Here is a 19,159-nt window from a genome sequence, read left to right on the forward strand (position 1 = left end):
ATTGCCCCACTTAATTCCTTAGTTCCAGGGGCTTTAATTACTGTTTCCTCTCACTGCTTTTATTTTTATTGCTCTACATGGTGAAAAAGCAAAATTAACAACAGACAACAATAACTAAAGCTGGGAATACAGGGAGGCTAATTAAGAGACAATTCAATAATACCATATCCCCCACTGGTCAGGAGAAATTATAGGGACAGGAGCCACAATAAGAAAGCTTCTAATTAAGAACTACTTAATTAGTCGTTGTAAAAACTTCTGTTTAATTTAAAGAACTAGCACCTCAGTTTGCATTTTCCCTCTTCTCTGCTTGTTCCTCCCCCCTTCTGTGTCATGACTTCTAGACTGTAAGTCTGTGGCCTTGGGAACCTTTTTGGCTCTCCCTCTCTATATAAATAAATAAAAATAATCAAAAACTCAGAAGCTCTGAAAATCCACACTATGAAAGCAACTAGCAGGACAGTGGGTGGTTGTTCTGGATTCATTAATCTAGAAATGGAGTGTGGTTTTCTGTGCACAATGTAAAATGAACACATACTGAATCAGAACTAGGAGGTTTTATAAACCCAGTACAGTGGTACCTTGGTTTTAGAACAGCTAAGTTTATGAACATCTTGGAAACAGAACGCTGCAAACCCGGAAGTAGGTGTTTTCCAGTTTGTTCCGCTTCCTGTTGAGTCTGTCGGCTGTTGAGTCCAGAGCACCCATGCAACGCAGAGGTAATATTTGGAGCTTTTGTTTTTGCTAACTTTTGCATTTCTGTTTGTGTGGCTTTTTCCTTTTTTTTGACTGTGACTTGTTCTTCGTTTTAGGGGACTGACTTGTGATTGCGGCTTGTGGCTTCGTTTTTGTGACTGTGGCTTGTGACTTCGTTTTTGTGACTTGTTTTTGTGACTGTATGGAACCCAGTTCAGCTACGGATTGATTGATTGATTGATTGATTGATTGATTGATTGTGTGACTGCAGAAATGGATAAAAGCCCCCATCCAAACAATGACTATCATCAGTCCAGCCAAGAAAAAATAATAATTTTAATTTTTATCATCTACAATACTGTCTTATTTATTTTATAGTACAGTACATTGATTATTACTTTCATTTTATGCATCAGTGGTTTTGTTAGATAGTAAAATTCATGTTAAATTGCTGTTTTGGGGTTGTTTTTAAAAGTCTGGAACGGATTAATCCATTTTGCATTGCTTTCTATGGGGAAGCGCGCCTTGGTTTTGGAACGCTTTGGTTTTGGAATGGATTTCTGGAACAGATCAAGTTTGAGAACCAAGGTACCACTGTATGCCATTGCACTAGTTTTTTGCAAAGGTCTACGGAGTGCAAGATGTGCCTTCAGAGGGGCCGCTGATATTCTTGAGAGGGGTCCATGCAAAGTGGGGAAACGAGACTTAACCGAAAAGATGTCTCCACATTCCACAGCTAGTATACTAAACTGAAACACTGGAAATAAATTATGTTCCGAGAATAAATCCCCAACACCCAATGCATTATTCAAATCAAGAAGATTTGCATAACCATGTTGCTTGCTTAGAGGTCGCTTGGTCAAGGAAGATGAATTAAGAAATCCTCAAACCGATGTCGGATGGAGAGCAAGTGGGTATTCAGATATGTTTAAAAAAGGTAAGGGACCCCTGACAGTTAAGTCCAGTCGCAGACGATTCTGGGCTTGTGGTGCTCATCTCGCTTTACTGGCCAAGGGAGCAGGCATTTGACCACAGACAGTTTTTCCAGGTCATGTGGCCAGCATGACTAAGCTGCTTCTGATGCAACGGAACACTGAAACCAGAGCACTGCATGGAAACACCATTTACTTTCCCGCCACAGCGGTACCTATTTATCTGCTTGCACTGGTGTGCTTTCGAACTGCTAGGTTGGCAGGAGCTAGGACAGAGCAACGGGAGCTCACCCCATCGCAGGGATTCGAACCGCCGACCTTCTGATCAGCAAGCCCAAGAGGCTCTGAGGTTTAGACCACAGCGCCACCCGCGTCCTGTTTAGACACAAACACACCCACAAATACCACAAGCTTGGGTGCTCTGTTATGACTGTTGTGCCTCCGAATTGGGGCTGCCAAAAAAGAAAACGGAGGTGCCACTGTCATGTTTGAGGGAACCACAAGGTTTGTCGGAATACAAGCATTCTTTATGACAAAAGGTCCAAGAGAAGGAAAAAAACAGAAAAGCCGAATGGGACTTGAACATGTTCAATGGCAGCAGGATGCTAGGAGTCTGTTGAAGCAGGTGGACAGAAAACCAACCAGAATGGAAGAGAGTGGAATGGATAATCTCCGAGTCGTAGAATCATAGTTGGAAGGGACCCCAAGGGTCATCTAGTCCAACCCCCTGCAATGCAGGGATCTCAACTAAGCCATCTATGAGAGCTGGCCATCCAATCTCTGCCTAAAAACTTCCAGTGAAGGAGAGTCCATCACTTTCCAAGAGAGTCCGCTCCACTGTCAAACAGCTCTTATCTCCAGGAAGTTCCTCCTGATGTCTTGAACAAGAGCACTCAACTGGGCAACCTCTTATTTCACTTGATATGTTGCATGCACAGTTGAGCACTTTTTCAACAAATATGGGGCAGCAGGCAACAAATTAGGTCCATCAGGGTAAGGATAGATAGATCATAGAATCATAGAATCATAGAGTTGGAAGAGACCACAAGGGCCATCGAGTCCAACCCCCTGCCAAGCAGGAAACACCATCAGAGCACTCCTGACATATGGTTGTCAAGCCTCTGCTTAAAGACCTCCAAAGAAGAAGACTCCACCACACTCCTTGGCAGCAAATTCCACTGTCGAACAGCTCTTACTGTCAGGAAGTTCTTCCTAATGTTTAGGTGGAATCTTCTTTCTTGTAGTTTGGATCCATTGCTCTGTGTCCGCTTCTCTGGAGCAGCAGAAAACAACCTTTCTTCCTCCTCTATGTGACATCCTTTTATATATTTGAACATGGCTATCATATCACCCCTTAACCTCCTCTTCTCCAGATGATAGATAGATAGATGATGTTGATAGATAGATAGATAGATAGATAGATAGATAGATAGAGATAGATAGACAGACAAAGATAGATCGGCGACCAGCTTATAAAACACACTTGGGGGTACAGTCACAGAAGGAAAACAAACAATTAAAACCATGTACAACAATAAATTTAAAAACAATGTACAACAATAAACTACCGCAGGGATCTGACCCAGAGTCACCCATAAAACTAAGTTTGGGGATTTTCTTAACGAACTAGTTCGAGTTGGGGGATGGTCTGCGCCTACAGATCTGTACACAGAATCTGGTGACCATCCAGACCGTCTTCTGATCTTTGCCTAACAGGAAAAGGTAGCATTTTTGTTTTTCTGGGAGGTGAGCGAGCCTCACCAGCAGGGGCTCAATGGTCTCACTATGTGCCTCTTCATAAAAGGGGCATCTAAAGAACAAGTGCTCTGGGCTTCCTATATCCCCCAATGTACAGGCGCAAAGTCTCTGAGCGTATGGGCTTTTTTAAAGGCTCCTTCCAGGACCGGCGAGGGCAGAGCCGAGCTTCTGGTGAGTGTAAAGGCCCTTCTTGCATTTTTGGATACCAGAAAGAAGAGATATGCTGCCGGGGCGGCTATATATCGCTCGCTTTCTCCAATTTTATAGGCCAGGGTAAGGACTTTTGACAGCTCAGTGGAATATTCCCCCTTTCTTCTCACCCTGTGTACCCCCTAAATCTGTTCTGGAAGTTCCCCAAACCCTCTGGAACAGATTTGGGGGGGGGATGTGGGAGCATAGAGCAACGGCAGGGCGTGGGGGAGTTCTCCTGTGCAAATGGAAATCCTTGCTCTAGCAGATCTACATCGTTTGATACTACGCAACTGTGTTCTCCTCACTCAGCTCTAGAGCGCAAAAGGCAGGGCTGTCCGTCTGAACCACTGCCCTTGAAGAGGGCATATTTAGAATAATAGATTCACAGCATTGTAGACCTGGAAGGGACCGTGAGGGTCATCTAGTCCAACCCCCTGCCATGCAGGAATCTTTTTGCCCAGCACGGGACTCGAACCCACTGCCCTGAGATTAAGAATTTCCATGCTCTTCCAACTGAGCTATATTTGCTGGAGCACATTGCCTTTGCAATCAAAACAAAAGCAATAACTTAAAAGAAGCATCCTTTAGCACCAGTCTGAGCCATTGACAAGACCCACAACAAAGGGATTCGGGGGGGGTGATAGTTTTGTGGTGAAATCCATCGCTACAGTGTGGTTTCAGCCATTCAGTGTGTAGAGAGAGAGAATGCTGACTCTAGCATGAACGCAGCGGGAAAGTGATTAGGTCCCACAACAGGCCTTTGGCTGAAACGGAGAGATATGAAGACCCTCCATGGGGTAAAATATCACGAACAACCACAGCTCTATTCTTCAGAGGCTCTGATTGACTACTTTGATCACAAACTTAAATACTATTGTAGGATTGGGGCAATGACATGAATTTCCATGCTTGCTTCGCTAGGAACATAACTGGACACCTGAACGAAGGGCAGTTTCAGAGAACTGAATTCAGATTTCAATCCCAGCTGCAGGGATTTAACAACAGGAAGACGTTCTTCTGTAGCGCAACTGCTTTTTTATTTTTATAAGAATTTATTAAGACTTTTCATAATGCATTACCAAAAAGAAAAAAGAAAAAAACAGAAAAGAAGAGAAGAGAAAAAGAAGAATACAAAGATCTCTCTCACAGGTAAATCTTAACTCTTACCCCACTCAGAAAGAGGTGAATTCTCCCAGCTCTCACCTGGGAGCTTCCCTTTCTTCTCCTGGCCTCCCATCCTGGGAGATCTTCTCTTCCCTGATTCTCACACCAACCATACATCACCTTCACAATTCAGTGTTGGTGCTGACCTTTAAAGCCCTAAACGGCCTCGGTCCAGTATATCTGAAGGAGCGTCTCCACCCCCATCATTCTGCCCGGACTGAGGTCCAGTGCTGAGGACCTTTTGGTGGTTCCCTTGCTGCAAAAAAAAGCCAAGTTACAGGGAAGCAGGCAGAAGGCCTTCTCGGTAGTGGCGCCTGCCCTGTGGAACGCCCTCCCATCAGATGTCAAAGAGATAAACAACTACCAGACTTTTAGAAGACATCTGAAGGCAGCCCTGTTTAGGGAAGCTTTTAATGTTTGATGCATTACTGTATTTAAATATTTTGTTGGAAGCCGCCCAAAGTGGCTGGGGAAATCCAGCCAGATGGGCAGGGTATAAATAAATTATTGTTGTTGTTGTTGTTGTTGTTGTTGTTGTTGTTGTTGTTATTATTATCTTCATAGCGCAACTTCATAGGGCCTCACATGCATTGAGTTGGTTCGCACGACATGCTAAGCCAAACCTCGTTTCTTTTTGGACCACAGCTTGTAGAGGCAGCTTGGTCCAGTTCAGATGGAGTCCAAGTTCAAACAACACACTAAACCAAACCTGGCATGGCAGCGAAAAAGGACCCAGGGTTGCGAGATCATCTCCGAGAGCTTGTAATGTCCACTTACAAATGGGCCGAAGAGTCAAGAGAGACACTTCCTTAAGGCGCCTTGGTGAGCTCATGGCAGAGGTGACATTTGAAGCAGCAACCTAGCTGTGATTTAGGCATCCCAGCGGGCCTTTCCAAAGCTTACAGAGGTCCTTTCCAAATCTACAATTCCTTGATTTTGAATTGATAACTATGCTTTAGACACTATGTTATGCCAGTTCTCAATTTCATTTAATTTATTTTTTGCATGCATTCTGCTGAACTGTACTAATTTCTGGTGAATGCTGGTCTTCTGCCTAGCAGTAGAGGGTTGTCAAGTGCACTTATTTGGGCTACAATGTTATGTTTTCTTGCTTAGCTGTTGAAACTAACTCTGCAAACATGCACAGGGCTCCGAAAATCCTTAAAATTACTGCCACTGAATGTCATGTAATCAGAGCAATTGTACGAACATGTTTATTACCCTGAAATGTGAAAAAATATAATATGGGGGCTGCAAGGGAATCTATATTTTGGAAATGGAGGCTCTCTCAGGTAACGCTGGAGGAAAACTTTGGTTCAGTATGTAGTTTACAATACACAAAGCAAAACAGATCCATCTTTTGAAATCTGCACTTTGCTGAATTTTGCAGCGTAGTTCTCCAACCCAAAAGGTGTATATCAGGGGAAAGTATGGATGAAAATACACATATTATTAAAAATAACATTTAAAATGCATTATATTAGGGGGAATTGCTTGAAAACAAAAATGCTTACAAAGAAGAAGAAGAAATCTGCTCTAAAATGCTGATGAATTTTCGTTAGGACAGTCTTTAACAAACAAAGCAAAACAATGTGGAAATGTGGCAAAGTGAACTTAACACAAGACTGAAATAATGAGAAACTGGGAGAAACAGAAATCGACAGTTTTGTCAAACTTTATTCTTGGGGAATAAATACCACTGGAATCGGGACTAACCCATTCAACCGCCGTCTTAAGCCTCTGTGTGTATATTCCCTGTGTGTTCCTGCACTTAACCCTTGCTACACCTGCTTCTTCCTCTGCCCTCCCCCTATGTTTTTAGCTCCCCTTTACAAGGAGCAAACTCCTTGGATCACTGCAAGTTGCTTGCCTGTGTTGCACAGGAAAGCAGCACATATAATGACAGAACTATAAATAATATTACTAATAACGTCAACAGCAACACTAAAAGACTTGCTTGTTTGGCTCGTGCACCATCTTTCTATGAAGCGAACCGATTTTGTCAGAAAATACAGAGAACCTAGAGCTACCGCCCACGTTTCACCCAGAGCAACAGTGAAAGCAAAATCCGGATAGTTTCTCATGCAAAAGATGCAAGGAATTTGGGAGGAAAGCAAAAAAGAGTTCCGTAAAGACTAGTAAACATTCATGGGGTGGCAGTGGCAGTTGGACTTCCTGCATGTCACAAAGCAATCACTGGATTTTCCCTAAAGAGATATTCAAGGCGAATTTTGAGCTTCTTCCTCAGTTAAATTTCAAGGAAATGTTTGGTACAGCTAGCAACGTTTTCCAGCAAAGTTTGAGGGAAATGCTAAGCCTCTGAAGTCTTTGGACGAAAATGGGTGTTTGTGTACAAACATGATAAACACATTGTTTTGTGTGTGTGTTTGCAATTTCTTAACAGATATCCATGAGACGATTGTGCCTCAGAAATCCCAAGGGTGACAAAAAGTTCAGTGTCCCTAACCTGGGTGTGATTTAAGGAAACCCACAGTCCAACCATCAATAGATTGTTTAAATAATCTGTACTCCAGTCCAAGCAATTCCTGCAAGACTGATGATATCAAGCTGCTCTTTACTAAAGAAACCGAACAACGCACTATTCACGAAAGGCCATATAGCAGTTTTCCACGAAGATTTCAGGTACGTATTATGCAGAAGAAGAAAAAAGCAAATGTATACATCCTGGTTAAGGAAGGGGAACAATTCGATTCCATTTACATTTAAAAGTGAACCTGCCTGATTTGTAATTTACAGAACAATACGCAAACTGAAAAACAGCCATCTTCTTAATTTAAAAAATTCGCACCTCTGAATTTTTCAGGGTACTTCTCCAAGCAAGTAATCTGTACAAAGAGGCATATAATGGACTGTGTGCATCTATTATTATTGACAGCATACAAAAATAAGTTATTTGGGGGGGGGGATGCTTTCCAAAAACATGTTTATCAGGGGAATTGAACACAAAACTTCAGGAGTAATTTGATGGTGAACTTTCACAAGGGAATTTTTCTTAAAAAGAAAAAGAAAAAGAAAACAGATGTAGAAATGTGGAAAAATGACCTTAAGAATGGAAAAATGGGAAACGTAGATTGACAGATTTGCTCATCTCTAATCCTGACCACATTCAGGGCTCATTCAGCTATGAGAGGCAAGAGGTTATTCTGATGGACGATCAAGCACATCGCTGCAATTTCTATGTCACACCAAAAGGTATAAAATATTATTTTCACCATGATGATCCAGAGAATGTTTGCAACATTTTTTTTTAAGCCAACATACACCTGCAGTCCTATACACACTTACTTGGGGCCTACTTCTGAGTAGACACACACAGGTTGAACTGTGAAAAGACAAAGATGAGTACCTCATCTGTTTCCTAGTATCTGATTTGCAAAAAGAAAGAGAAAAACCCACACAAAAGTTGCACAAAGCTATTCACAGGATATTCCATCCCGAGTTTCGGATCACAGTGACACAATGGTTATAAGATAGTTTCTTGTTTTCCGTACATAATGACAGACTTCTTCCCTGAGAGCAGTGGAACCAGTCGCTTTGAGTGGCTTTTAAAACTACAGCCCTGAGCATCCGCAACATTAAATTCCAGGGTAAGTCTTTACTCAACATGTTTGTAGAGGCACAAAGGAGCATAAAGGCGACCGTCAGATATATGAATCAAACCCCATGAAAAAGGGAGATTCAAACAAAGCTGAAAGAGACAATTTTGTCGGATACAAAAATCCAGTATGCCCAAACTCACAGTAAGACACTAAAACAACAAGGTATGTCCATGCCACATTTTAGCAGCCAAAAAAGAAAAGAAAAAAAAGATTAAAAATAATGTATTGAATCCAACATGGGGGGAAAACATGCAAAAATTGACGATGTTGTTACTATCTGCTGGGTTGACGTCAAGCCAAGACGCCAGTGTGTTTTGGAAGGATTTAAGAAGCACTAAAAAGACAGGAGAGAGAATCACAGCTTCTCCTTTGAATAGCAATTAACAAAACATGTTGGCTGTGATAGACTGTAAAAGAGAACAACAAACCGAAACACGCTATGGCACTTCAGGCAGACTGGAAACATTTTTTTAATTAACCAAATTAGCCTCTGCACAGAGAAGACAGGATGCTTCCTTGTGATTAAATAAACTTGGAAGCACGGAAAATAATAAACTCCAACCACCCTTTCTCGGGGAAAGAGCGAAGCAGGGGAGAGAGAGAGAGAGAGAGAGAGAGAAGACTAGCCTGACCTACCTCCGCAACTCTTTCCTCCTCCTTTTCCCTGGAGCCTTCAGTCGTAAAAACGTGCTGTTCTGTTTTAGAAAGACATCTGCAAAAAGGCATTCTCCCCGTGCGTCTGCAGCAGAACGTAGTAGCTTGTCCCTCATTTGAAAGAGGAAAGTTAAGCCCTTCTAGGAGCGGTTTGAAGGATTCCTTCCCACCACTCCCTCTAAACCAAAAGAATTTGGCAGCCAGCCCTGGCTGTCCACCTGTACGAAAGGCTTAACAGTACGCGGGGGAAGCAAGCGCCTGTTTTGGATGCTCCCTTCTCAGCAACTGCCTTCTTCTGAAAATACTTTCTCTCTCTTCCCTCCTTTCTTCTTAAAGAAAGGCAGGCTCTTGCCTAGGCTTCTGCCATCTAAGCAGCAGTTTTGCAAACCAAGAGCACAGACTCCGAATAACTAACTAGACAAACGGCAGATTTAAAAGGCAGATATAGTTAAAACATAATTAAATTAGGAAAAAATGCAATCAGTAACACCTTAACTAATAAGAATGCATTCCTTCTGTGCAAATTTAAAAGACATCCATGGATCACAGAGAGCTTAATTTACACACACACATGCAATATGCCATAAAATATCTATGCCATGCAAGGTTTAAACCTATTGTACTGCAATATATAGTGAACTGTGTTTGGGGTATGTGTTTAGAGGGGAGCAGGGAGGAGATTGTTTGATGTAGGTTTGCCTCTGCTAACCTGGTTACAGATTACAGTGGTACCTCAGGTTAAGTACTTAATTTGTTCCGGAGGTCTGTTCTTAACCTGAAGCACCACTTTAGCTAATGGGGCCTCCTGCTGCCACCGTGCCGCCAGAGCACGATTTCTGTTCTCATCCTGAAGCAAAGTTCTTAACCTGAAGCACTATTTCTGGGTTAGTGGAGTCTGAAACCTGAAGCATATGTAACCTGAGGTACCACTGTACTGGTTATAGGGAACCAGGCAGAGGGCCTTCTTGGTAGTGGCACCTGCCCTGTGGAACGCCCTCCCACCAGATGTCAAAGAGGAAAACAACTACTAGACTTTTAGAAGACATCTGAAGGCAGCCCTGTTTAGGGAAGCTTTTAATGTTTAATAGACTATTGTATTTTAATATTCTGTTGGAAGCCGCCCAGAGTGGCTGGGGAATAAATAAATTATTATTAGTATTATTTGTATTATTATTATTATGCCTTCCAGAGGTTTTGACTACAACTCCCATAACGCTGGCTAGTCCAAAACCTCTGGAGGGTTTAGCGAAGGCAGATACAGGGCATTTTAAGGGTAGTAGATTTGGGACGTTGACAGCGTATGAAACGGCAGTTGCGGAGGGATCTAGCCAGTTGGAAGAAGGAGAGGAAAAATGGGTGAGGAGGGTAGAGGCAATTATCTAGGCAGGAATGTGTGTAGGAGATTACTAGTTCTAACTGCATCCATCCCAGGCTGAATTCCTGCACGTAAGGGACTGAACCCCTAGCCTGATAGCTTGATAGCACATGCCATGCTATTATTAATATATATATAATACAACTGCAGTAAAATGAAGTGGTAGAATCCTGTGGTGGTAGAATAACAGACCCTCCAAGTGTCCCTATTTTCCAAGGACTGTCCTGGATTTACAGAAGCCGTCCTGGTTTCTGATTTGATCCTGGGATGTCCCACTTTTCCTTAAAGGTAAAGGACCCCTGACAGTTAAGTCCAGTCACGAACGACTCTGGGGTTGCGGTGCTCATCTCGCTTTATTGGCCGAGGGAGCCGGCGTACAGCTTCCAGGTCATGTGGCCAGCATGACTAAGCCACTTCTGGAGAAACTAGAGCAGCACACGGAAATGCCGTTTACCTTCCCGCCAGAGCGGTACCTATTTATCTACTTGCACTTTGACGTGCTTTTGAACTGCTAGGTTGGCAGGAGCTGAGACCGAGCAACGGGAGCTCACCCCGTCGCGGGGATTCAAACCGCCGACCTTCCAATCGCCAAGCCCTAGGCTCAGTGATTTAGACCACAGCGCCACCCGCGTCCCACTTTTCCTTAGGACGTCCCTATTTTCATCAGAGAAATGTTGGAGAGTATGGAATAGATAGTACCACTACATGTTTTGGAAGTCTTTTCTTTTGAATGCACTACCACATTTTTATTTTTATTTTAAATACCCTTTAAAAGCAGCAACAAACTTTTGCACCAAGGAGAAATTAGCTCAGCTCCTTCCCTCTTGTGCTAGCTTCCTCTTCCAGGGAAGAGGGTGATTTGCTTTGCTTTTAAATCTAAGGGTTGCCATATGTCCTCTTTTTCCAGGACACCTCCTCTTTTTCATGGGTATGTAAAATGAGAGTCGTCATAGTGATCCACAGTTAAAAACTGAAGCCAGCAAATGTGTCCTCTTTGTTGCTCTTCAAAATATGGCAACCCTAAATCTCCAGTCTGCCATATTCTGTTCTACTACCTCAGGTGCAAATTACCTCTCAATTCCCATCTGCATGCTTGGGCAGCCAGCTTTCAGCTTCCGAGCTATCAACTTGGAAGATCCCCATTGAAATCCCAAATTTACTATGACCCATTCTTTGAGTGCCTTTACGCATGTCTCCCCTACTCCTCCCTCCCCGCCCCCAGCCTCAGTCCTCCTACCTGCCAAATGGGAGCAATAATATTAATCGAATTTATGAGGTTGCTGTAAGGACTGCCGAGATCTGAATACTCTAAAACGTCCCATGGAAAGGCTGAGTTTGATTACCCTTATCGACGACACCCAAAACTTTATCCAGCCCAAGTTTTCTGCTTGCTAAGGGCAGAGCTCCTGAAATACGACCAACCAATTCAAATGACGAACAAGCCACAATCTGTGTGCTGACAAGTTGGGCGAGGCTTTACTTTAATTGCAGAAGTTGAATGCTTAGGGGAATTATTATTATATATTTTTTTATAAAAAAGGTTTTGGAATCCTTTGGTTTCTGAACGTCCTCTCCCACCTTTCTCCTACGATCCCACACCCAACCCGCTATCAGCAACTTCTCTGGCTACTGGTTTCTAAGGAGTGTCTGGGTACATTAATCAGCAGAGCCAGTGCAAACCATATGCCTGCCCCGAGATAAGGTCCTAGCAAAATCTGGGCCATGTCCAGTAAATGCCAATCTACCCAGCCTTGGAAATGAAGAAGAAAAAAGAAAATTGCCTCCCAGTGTTTTTCCGGTTATATCGCCCTCGGAGGAATACACCCTTGTGTATATCTGCTCTTCCACCTCCCAGTTTGAGCCCCCACTGATCATGATTTCTGGGAGGAGAGTAAGTGTAGAAAGAACAGAAGGCTAGCATCGTAAAGTTGACCATGGGAGGAGAGAAGATGAAGGGCAAAACCCCTGTAATAACCAGCCAAAAGGCAATAAAGGTCTCCCCTTAAGGGGCTGCCACATGGAAGATGGAGGAAGCTTATTTTCTTTCTTTCTTTTTTAACGTTCTTGTGTTACATATGTATACATTGTCATATTACATTACATGACTTAAAGGTAAAGGTAAAGGGACCCCTGACCATTAGGTCCAGTCGTGACCGACTCTGGGGTTGTGGCACTCATCTCGCTTTATTGGCCGAGGGAGCCGGCGTACAGCTTCCGGGTTACATGCCCAGCATGACTAAGACGCTTCTGGCGAACCAGAGCAGCGCACGGAAACGCTGTTTACCTTCCCGGCGGAGCGGTACCTATTTATCTACTTGCACTTTGACGTGCTTTCGAACTGCTAGGTTGGCAGGAGCAGGGACCAAGCAACGGGAGCTCACCCCGTCGCGCGGATTTGAACCGCCGACCTTCTGATCGGCAAGTTCTAGGCTCTGTGGTTTAACCCACAGCACCACTCACGTCCCATTACATGACTTATTATAGTATAATTTCCAACATGTATACAAAGTTTATATACAAAATTTATATACCTAAAGAAAGGGGGGGAAAGAGAAAACAAAGAAAAAAACTATTCCAAAATCATATATGTACCAACACTACAGACTTCCTGTCAATCACGTTGTATATTCCTTTTTTACAAATGAATGTACTCTTATTATTGTACAGTATATTCCTTTACATTTTCTCTAATACATTCCTATATCAATATGTACCCTTAATCTTATTTCTCAACTCAATTTCTCTCCAACGTCAATCGAACGCTAGCATAGATAGAGAACCTTTACTGTATTTTTGAACGTATATCTTATATCTATCCCACTTTTCCATAATTTTTTGTTTTGAGTTGCCTCTCAGGCTGTTTGTCAACTGCACCATTTCAGCAAATTTTTGTAGCTTGTTATGCCAATCCGTTATTGTTGGGACTTCTCCTTCCTTCTGCCCCTTTGCCACTGAAGTCCGAGCTGCAGCCGTTGCATATAAGAATACCTCCCTAAAGGCCTTCGGGAGCAAGCGTGTTTCCTGCGGCCCCAGAGGGTAGGGCCCGAACCAACAGAATCAAAACACAGGGAAGGAGATTCAGATTAAACGTTGGCAAGAACTTTCCGGCGGCAAGAGGTGTTTGACAGTGGAATGCAAACTTATACTGAAATGGCGAAATTAGCTACCAGACGAAGAGGACATAATGGCGAAGCGTTAAAGGAGGAATAGAGACCATTGATGGATTATCTATCAAAGTATCACCCATACATGAAGTCAAGGGCAGGATTTGAAACAGAAGCAGTGGATTACTGAAAGAACTCAGAATAGCAAAGTTCAGATAGTAAAAGCACATGTATTGTAAAACAGCTAATAAAAAGAAGTAAAAAACAAACATCAGGAAAGGAGGGGTGGGGAGTCAAGAAGAAAGTTATGTTGATGTTGTTGTTTTTTTGTATAGGATGGTAAATGTTTTGGGGTTTTTTGGAGATTTAATAAAATTTTAATAGATATTCCTTTTTTTCTAGAAAAGGAGGTGCAGGAACTCCCACTTTTTTAAGGGGCAGCCTATATAACCTGGCAAGTAGAACTAGTAATCGCTGTCAACTTTTCTTTTCCAGCCCGTAGTTCGCCGTCATTATTTTTCCAGCATGTGAAACAAACCACATAACAATCACATCATTAATTATGCTATTACATGTGGCTACAGCTTTGGGCTTCCCCCAATGAATCCTGGGAAGTGTAGTTTGTTAAGGGTACTGAGAGTTGCTAGCAGATTCCCTGTTCGCCTCCCAGAGTTCCCTGGGAAGGGGACTTATTTTAGAAGTCCACTCACCGCTTTTGGTGCTGCAACATTGCGGGACGGAGGAGGCTTTGCTGGGCCCAGACGGAGGAATTCAAACTGCTGTGCCCTTCCTGGTGGGTAGAGGAGGCATAAGCCCCCACCGTCTATCAGGAACCAGATCCTAGCTTGCACCCTTCTTTGGCGAATGGGGGTGCAGTCTGGGACCTGGGCTGTGCCAGGGGGCAGAGCTGCTGGAGCCGACAGGGGGCTTCCCTCCGATCTACCCCTTGCCCATTTAAGCAGCCAACACCTGGGGCTCAGCCTGTTGGTTCCTATGCCGGATTTTCCTGCCCACCCACCCATGGTTTACACTGCCAGTCAATGACTTTGCTGTGGCTACGGTGGTCGCCGTTCTTTATGGGGCCGGGTAGGAATTAGCCCACTGGGCTAATTGGCACTGACCCGGTGGTTTTTCCTACCTCATAGCAATCGTCACAACTGGTTGGGCATTGGGGAAATCCTTTGTTTTGGACGGAGGGGAGGTTGTAGTCTCCGCCTGCCCCTCTAAACACTGGGGTATCCCGTTAAAGGGATCCGGGGGGAGTGGCCATATCCGTGTGCCCAGGGGGGCCAGGGCCGAAGGCGCTCTCCCCCCCCCCCACGGTGGTCCCTGTGGGGTCACCCTATGAACCCCCCGTCTGGAATGACCACACATCACTTCCGGCAGGCAGGCTGGAAGTATTTAGTTTACCCCATGCCCAAGCCAAACTTCTTTTGTCTTTACAGTGGTACCTCAGGTCAAGAACTTAATTCGTTCCGGAGGTCCGTTCTTAACCTGAAACTGTTCTGAACCTGAGGTACCACTTTCGCTAATGGGGCCTCCCACTGCCGCTGCGTGATTTCTGTTCTCATCCTGAAGCAAAGTTCTTAACCTGAGGTACTATTTCTGGGTTAGAGGAGTCTGTAACCTGAAGTGTATGTAACCTGAAGCGTATGTAACCCGAGGTACCACTATATTAAAAACATGATAAAACATCAAACATTAAAAACTTCCCTAAACAGCGTTGCCTTCAGATGTCTTCTAAAAGTCAGATAGCTGTTCATTTCCTTGACATCTGATGGGAGGGCGTTCCACAGGGCAGGAGAGGAGTCTGTAACTTGAAGCGTCTGTAACCTGAGGTGTCTTTAACCTGAGGTACCACTGTATTCAATAAAACCGGGCCTGTTTTTACCCCAAACCAGTCTTATTGGTCTCTTATTTATATAGGTTTGGATATGGGGATATGGGGAGCCTGATGCCTGGTCCTGCCACCACTCTGCGAATTGTTACTCTGTGAGGGGAATAGGAACTTCCTAAAAATTCTCAGCACCCTTAACAAAGCACAGTTCACAAAATTATTTGGGGGAAGCCGTGACTGCTGGAAATGATATGATACTGCTTTAAATGTATAGTATGGACAGGACCTTAAAGATTTTAGCAGGCTAAGAAAAAACTCCCCATAATTTTCCTGGGTTGAACTGAGCCACTGATGTATCTTCTGCTTATAGTCACAAAACTTTATTTCCTTCCTTCTTTATTCCCTCCGCCTATTTTTGCTTCGGGCAAACATTTAATATTGCTTCTACCGAACTAAAATATCCAGCTGACCCGATTTCCTCCCTCTACTCCCATCCTCTGTATTACGTCTCAAAAGTGCTCCAAGACTGAGAATGTATTGACCGAGTTCCAGTTGGAAATTAAACTCTTTATGGCCTTCCTACAAATCCAGTGAAAAATATATACATGTCCATGAAGAAAATATGCTACAGTCAAAAGGCTGGCTCTTCTAATCGGCCACATTGCACCACCTGTTGTTTAATAGATGACCTGTCTTAGCAATCCGGCAGAACGGTGCATTTTTCAATCCAGGTTCGAAACGGAAAGACGTGGGTTTTATGCACTTCTAAGTAGAAGTTGCTGATAGCTGCAGTTGACATTCCCCACGACACTAGTGGCAGGGCCAGAGACAACAGCGGACAGAGAGAGATGAATACAAGGTTCACTTTCATACAGTAGGTTAGTTTCTGTTGGTTCAGAAAAGATCTAGAAGAGTACGTGAGGCAGATTTTTAAAACACTTTTTATGCTTTACAGTCATACCTCATGTTACGTTCTTTCAGGTTACGTTCTTTCAGGTTATGTCTTGTAACCGGAAAGGGTTACTTCCGGGTTTCGCCACTTGCGCATGCGCAGAAGTGCAAAATGACGTCACACACATGCGCAAAAGTGGCGAATGGCAACCCACGAGTGCGCAGACGTGCCACTGCGGGTTGCATTCTTTTTATGTTGCGAACAGGCCGCAGGAACGGATCCCGTTCGCAACCAGAGGTACCACTGTATTTTGCTGCCGCCACAGACCACCATTCCCCCCCCCCCACAATGCCTCAGACACAACATTGCTGAGACACTGGGCAGTGTGGGGCTGCCCTCCCCAACCAGTGTTGACTATGTTCTCCAAAAACGATAACTCTGCTAAAGTTTTGGGGATTTTTGAAGAAGAAAAAGAATTGTTTTTCTGTTTATAATCACTATTATTTGCAAGATCTTTTCCCCCTCCCTTAAACACCCACCCACCCTTGGTTATTCCATCACACTGTCACAACAGAAACATTGCTTGTGGGGCAAGGGATGTGGCATGATGCTGAACTGTGAAGATTGGCAGGGAAGAGTAAATTAATTTCCTTAATTGGGCGGCTGGTGCTGGCATCAAGGAAAACCTGCAGCCCATTTGCATGAGGCTGGGATGGAAGAACTTTTGGCTTTAAGGAACTGGTTTTGGAACTGGTTGGTGGCTGATGCTGACTCCAGAGAAGGAAAGGGCGTTGAGGGAAAGAGGCAGGGAAGGGTGGCTGTGGAAACTTGGGCAAGAGGAGGGAGAAACTTTAAGAGACCTTTCGCTGCGCACATAACACAAGCGTACAAAGCGTTAGAAAATCTGCAAATTGCTGCAGGAACTGTGGAGAACTGAATTCAAAGCTGGAAAAATGAAAGACAGAGAGAAACAGATCTCTAAATAAACCAGGGCTGGTTTGGATGTTTATAAACTCTATGTGGGGCTACCTTTGAAGGTGACCCGGAAACTACAATTAATTCAGAATGCAGCAGCTAGACTGGTGACTGGGAGCGGCCACCAAGACCATATAACACCAGTCCTGAAAGACCTACATTGGCTCCCAGTAGGTTTCCGAGCACAATTCAAAGTGTTGGTGCTGGCCTTTAAAGCCCTAAACGGCCTCGGCCCAGTATACCTGAAGGAGCGCCTCCACCCCCATCATTCATCCTGGACACAGAGGTCCAGCTCTGAGGGCCTTCTGGTGGTTCCCTCACTGCGAGGTTACAGGGAATCAGGTAGAGGGCCTTCTCGGTAGTGGCACCCTCCCTGTTAAATACCCTCCCATCAGATGTCAATGAAATAAACAACTATCTGACTTTTAGAAGACATATGAAGACAGCCCTGTTTAGGGAAGTTTTTAATGTTTTATGATTTGTTGTATTTTTATATATTTTGTTGGAAGCCGCCCAGAGTAGCTGGGGAAACCCAGCCAGATAGGAAGGATATACATAAATAAATTATTATTATTATTATTATTATTATTATTATTATTATTATTATTATCTGCACTCCCAAGGCTCAATGTTGAGGCAAAATCATTTTTTTAAAAAGTTATGCCTACTTGCTCTTAAACTATTGATTTTATAAGGCCGAAAGACCATCTCCTTCCCGGGAGATGGCAGCTTCTGTGGCAGCTCCTAAGTTGTGAAACTTCTTCCCCACAAAGGTGCGCCTCACACCTTCACTACATGGTTTTCGGGGAATGCTGAAGATGCACCTCTTTACCTCAGCCTTTGCCGCCTAAGATGTATCATTCCAGGACCCACCCATCTCTTGCGATTGCTATTTGTTTCAAACAGATCTCAATCTTGCTTTTTAAATAGTTGTGACCCACCTTGGGACCTTAAGGGGAAGGGCGGGTAAAGATTCACCACCACCTATATTTCGATAATTGTATTATAGCTACTTGTTTTTAACCTCTCTTGAATTGGCATTTCATATATATATTGCATTCAGGTTTTGTTTTCACAAGCAGCTTATAAATGTCATTAAATAAAATAAACACATCAATAAATAAAATCCCTTCAGGCACTGCTGGCTGGGAGTCCCAGGCACACACACTTGGAGAAATCTTCTCACATGCTCCAAAAGTGACCTGGCACAGGACAGATAGGATCTCTGTTGGATAAACAGAGAGCTCATTTATTTGGGTATATTGTTCGGAAGTCCTAAATAAACGGGGTTTGAAAACGCCGGGCACCCATTTCGGATGGACAATGCTCGGAAATGCGGAAATAATCTTCTCACTTGCCGTGGTACCGCAGAGCTAATGAAACAGATGAATTATATATAGAACGGACCCGTATCGCTTCTCCCTCCCCACCTTCTGGGGAGCATTCAGTCACACAATACGGCTTCCTATGGGCAGCGAACACCCGGCAGGGAATATGCAGCTTTGTGCTATCACTCTCCCCATCAGACTGCTGTCAATCGGAGCCCATAACTTGGCCATATAGTCTAAACACAGCGGGAGACTCACCCCAGTCTTGCATTCATCGCCCGACAGAAACTCGAGTTCCCATATCCACCCTGAACTCTCCCCTCTCCTTCCTGGGATGGGTGGAGGTGGCAAAAGCGCAAAGCCTTACTGAGTCAAAATAAATGCAGGCTTTAATAATAGTAATATAAAAGGGCAAGCTTTTGTTAAACAGAAATAGAAAGCCGAGCAAGCCAGCCCCTTGCTGGAAGTCCGAATGGCCCAAAAACACTGTGGTCACCTCGACTCAAAAAAGGGTAATGGTTCAGAAAAGGGCAACAAAACTGATCAAGGACTTGGAGCAACGTCCTTTGTGAGGAAAAGCTACAACATTCAGGGATTTTTAGTTTAGGAAAAAAAGGTGTGTGATATAGGGG

General features: G+C 43.8%; 1 protein-coding gene and 1 long non-coding RNA gene across 4 annotated transcripts in view; one reads left to right on the forward strand and one right to left on the reverse strand.

Annotated features, from left to right (window-relative positions):
• The window catches only part of ZBTB7C (zinc finger and BTB domain containing 7C), a 248,701-nt gene that overhangs the window by 86,256 nt on the left and 143,286 nt on the right, over positions 1-19,159 (reverse strand). Inside the window, exon 1 of one of the 3 annotated variants that reach the window (XM_080973491.1) lies at positions 8,999-9,319. The exons of 1 other annotated variant lie outside the window; for it this stretch is intronic. In XM_080973491.1, the coding sequence (XP_080829617.1) occupies positions 8,999-9,132 (134 nt within the window). In that variant the 5' untranslated portion in view covers positions 9,133-9,319. Of the gene's footprint in view, positions 1-8,998; positions 9,320-19,159 lie in introns of those variants that run through there. One more of the 3 variants, XM_080973492.1, reaches the window with a different exon arrangement.
• The window catches only part of LOC308458825, a 470,973-nt gene that overhangs the window by 76,116 nt on the left and 375,698 nt on the right, over positions 1-19,159 (forward strand). The window lies entirely within an intron of this gene.

This window comes from Podarcis pityusensis, assembly GCF_964106645.2.
Source record: "Podarcis pityusensis genome assembly, chromosome: 11".
Classification (NCBI taxonomy): domain Eukaryota; kingdom Metazoa; phylum Chordata; class Lepidosauria; order Squamata; family Lacertidae; genus Podarcis; species Podarcis pityusensis.